General features: G+C 37.6%; 1 protein-coding gene across 1 annotated transcript; it reads right to left on the minus strand.

The window, feature by feature from the left end:
- Positions 1–1557: 1557 nt before the first annotated feature.
- LOC308040868 (formin-1-like) lies at positions 1558–3471 on the minus strand (the record flags this gene model as incomplete). Its single annotated transcript, XM_080345248.1, has 1 exon — positions 1558–3471. The coding sequence occupies one exon, from the start codon at positions 3469–3471 to the stop codon at positions 1558–1560; it is 1914 nt and encodes a 637-aa protein (XP_080201374.1).
- Positions 3472–4328: the final 857 nt, after the last annotated feature.

The following is a 4328-nucleotide window of genomic DNA, read 5'->3' on the forward strand; positions in this document are numbered from 1 at the left end:
GTGATTCAGTGATTCACCAAAAGGTACAATGAGTACAAGATGTAATGAGAGGGTAGGACAACACGCACAACAGGAACCAAGAAAGGAATGAAAGAACAAGAGCATAGCACCCATATTTTTTGCTGATGATGAGTGTCTGCATCAGCTTTGCCAACTTGTCAAACAAAACTCTAAATTTGATGTAGTCTTGAGTGAAACTAAAGAAACTTGTAAAAGCAGCAGGCATAAATGCAAGTCTCATAGGCAGTATTCAACACCCTTTGGCTAAGGTAATGGTTTCACATCCCTACACCCCTCTCCTTTTGGAAACCCCATTTCTTTTGTCTATGTCTTCTTCCCTGATTTAGACTGCAGAAATTTGTAAGTCATCTGGCACCAGCTCTGGCAGTCACTCATTGGGCTACCCTGGGAGGCCTTTTAGGTAACTAAAATGGCAGACTACCCTCTGCCAATCCCCCACCCCTCCTCAAAAGAAAAAAAAAAAAAGAAAAAGAAAGAAGAGAGAGAAAGGGAATATTTTTATACCATTTTAGTGAGCTGAATCAGCCAAAGGTATGGCAAGAGACCCAAACGCGCTTTAAAGAGAAGCAGGGATGGGAGTGGGAAGATATATCACACAAGAGGCTCAAGTCTAGGTAAATACTAAGAAATAAATGTATCAACAGGTTTTTTTCCCATATGTTTTTCTAGTTTCCCTTTTAATTTGGGACTATGGAAAAATATTCTATTTTCCATGAAAAGTGATAAGGCTGCAAATTAGCACCTCTTTCCCTTTTATAGTGAAATCATGTCATTTTGCACTGTCATCCCTCCCAGAGTACATAGGGACCAGTCTAAGTCACACTTATACCACTGCAGAATTAGGTCTTCCATGCTTCCCATTTCTTAGAGAAAGAATTAAGGGTATAGAGGTTGATGTTCTGGGTAACAAACATAGCTATTCAGTATGGCACATTTTTGTATGTTTATATACATATATTTATATTTTTATATATTTATATACACATTTATAAATAAACACATGCACTGAACTCAAATGCATTGCAACATGACTCCTGCATGCAATCACTTTAAAAACAAGCCTTTTGTTCTTATAGAATTTACATCAACCTCTTGTAGTTAAATGGTCAAAACATCAGTCCCATACTTAAGACAATGTAAATTTGCTTGCCTAGGTGACATTCTGTTAGTTAAGCCAAGTAAACTAAAAAGGACATTTTGGATAATAAATGTTATCATAACATTTCGACATACTAGAACACACACAGCACAGTAAGAGGAGGAAAATAAGCATGTAAACTGTTTTTCATTTTAGGTGGAAAATAGCTTTGATTAAGAGGTAACTCAGTAATAACAGGACTGAAAATAAGCTGACATAAAAAATGCATCTGAAATGAAATCTTACACAGCTATTACTTTTGCTTAAAAAATTCATCAACTTTTCACTCAGTCCTTCAATAGTGATAAATACTTTCATTGCAAACATACTATTTATTCTTTAAGGCTAGTATTAAAAATACACACTGCAATACTTTCATGGTGTGTCAATTCTGCAGTTTAAAAATGTATTAAAAAGGACTGACCTGGACAGAAGTTCTGCTGTGTCTGAGTAGTTAATTTTTCTTGTACAGCACGCTTTTCAAAGTGCCCTGCAGTTGCATTCTGGTGTAGGCCTGGTTGTCTGGTGGCAAAGCTCAGTTCTCCAGGTTCAGAAAGCTTCAGGTAAAACTGTGGCTCCAGATCACTGAAAGAGAAGTTTATAGCACTATGTCTCGCACTGCCATAGTCATTGAACATAGATTCATCCTCAGTGTTCTGTGTCGGTAACGGGAGAATCCGGTGATGCAGCTGCGGGCTTGGCAGTCCCGAAGATAATGGAGAAGGAATAGGTGACATTTGTTTGTGTGTATTAGATAGAGGATAGGAATTACTAAAAACATTACTCACTGCTGCTAATGAGGGTGAATGTAGCCTTTTCTCTTCAAGTTTATTATTTGTCTGAGAAATATCTTGACTTTCATTTATAGGCAGGTTCAAAAATAAATGCTTGCTGCTTTCCCGGGATACTGTGGTCCTTTTCTCATATATTGAGCCTGGCAGGTTTCTGTCTCCTCTTGTAATTTGTTGCAGTCTCTTCCATTCTGCAGCTTCATCTAAACTGTCGCTCCGTTTAACTTTCAGAAGAGCTTTATTGACTGCTCCCACAAGGTTGCATGACTCATCAGCAATGTGCATTGTCTCTGCTTTGTACTGCAAACCAGAACTGTCTTCCTCCTTTACCCACAGCACAGTGTTTTTGGAGTCTTCAGCAGCTTCATCTACAGAATATACATCAGTTTTCGATATGAACTCATTATGTACTGTTGTGATAACAGGAGAAATGGTTTCTTTATCTCTGTGAAAATCAGGTAAAGACTCTGCAGGTGGTTTGGCAACTTTTTTAGTACAAGCTTCTGAATCCTGTACTTCAGCAACAACTGTGATTCCTGTTTTCTCCTTGCATATTGGCTCAGTGTACTTGTTACTTTTCAGACTTTTAGCAGCTGCAGATTTAGATGATGTCTCCAGTTTGTTAGACAGACCGTCCTGAGATGACTTTGCCAAAGTGATACTCTGTGATACCTTCATAACTTCAGGAATGCATTCTCCATTATCCACTAGTTCAGCTGTGACCATGTCATTGTTGTCTTTTGTGTCAGAACTTGGTAAGTCAGCATCCAGTTTCACAGCTTTGTGGTTTTTAAGAAAATACCCCTCTTCTATCCACTGTTCTGGTCGTATACTATTGTCTACTGGTAAGTCTTCCTTACCTTTTACTATTCGCCAGCTGGAGGTATAAAAGGAACTGGGAAAACTCCTGGTACAAAATCTTGTGGGTGGCATCTTCTTATTTTCCAGTTGCATGTCTGGCACACTTAGTAAAGAAAGATGTTGTTCGTATATCTTTTTTCCTCCTTTACGGTCTCTCAACTCCTCAGAGCTCTCTTTTCTTCTATATTTCCTCACTTTTTTGTGATTCAAATTGTCTTTATTTGTGGAATTCAGAAAGAACTCCTGCTGATGTGTAAAACTGGAGTAATCATCACCTTTAAGTTTTGGGACTCCAGAAACCTCCTGTTGCTTTCCTTCCTGACGTCCTGCGTTAAGGCCCAGAGTATGATGTGATCTCAAAAGACTGGATAACAGTTCTTCCTTTTCAGCAGCCAGTTTGTACAGGTCAGTGAGAAAGTCTTTTGTGGTAGTTCGTTTGAAAATAATATCTCCAAAGTTCTCATATGGCTGTTCTCTCAGCTCCATCTCTAACCTCTCCCTTACTTGATAGCAGCTACAGAAACGTTTACTGGTTCTGTCAAGAGCTACACAGCCCTTGTAAGTAAATCCTCTGACTTTTCCCTCTGGAAGATAGAAGCTGACGTAACAAAGCTCCATAATGGGTTTGTGCAATTGAAGGATAGTATGCGTGCCTTCCATTATGCTGGCCAAATTAGTCATTCATTTAAATTATGTGCTAAGTGTTTCAAGGCTTGCATGACATAGCATGTGAGGCAGGGAATGGACGGAAGGCATCTGACTCATCTTCAACAATAATATTGTCTGTTGGAAAAAATAAAGAGAAGCTTGTCAAACTTGATTATGGCAAATTTAATATGACAAATAACAAGCCTGCAGAAGCACAATCTTCTCTCACTATTTTCTCATATAAATCTTATACCTTGAAAAAACTGACATAAAAAGGATGACATTGGTAACACTCATAGTCGGAGTCATAATCTTTCTCTCATACATCATCCCTCTGTCTCCAGGGTTCTCAGTCAATGCTGTTCCATAAGGTCATAAGATGTTCACTAGAACATCCATTTCAAAGAAAATTTACTTTTTAATGCTGGAACCTATTGCCCTCTCCCTATTAAAAGCTATTGAACATTTAGTCTAAAGAACCATTCAAGCATGTATGTCACTTTTTTGCTCAGCACAACCAGCAACACAACACCATCACAATGTAATTAGCTATCACTGCTTTATTTACTAAGAAAATATTTTAAAAATAAATGGTTGAATATTTTCTTCTTGTATTTATCTGTGAAATTTCTGTGACATCAAGAAAACTTGCAAGAAGAAAAAAAAAGCTCCCCTTTACTTGGTTAGCATATAGGTACTGTATAAATCTATTGTGATTCAACATGCAATAGTGTTATTTTACTACTACAGGCAGGTATATTGAGCTTTGTTATTTTCTTTACTTTGTACCACATTACATTTTCTTGCTACTGATTTTTTTGCATATTTATGTTACTTTCATGCATCATAATAGAAGTTGGATTACTCCT

The sequence above is a fragment of the Nesoenas mayeri genome, assembly GCF_963082525.1.
Source record: "Nesoenas mayeri genome assembly, chromosome: 5".
Classification (NCBI taxonomy): Eukaryota; Metazoa; Chordata; class Aves; order Columbiformes; family Columbidae; genus Nesoenas; species Nesoenas mayeri.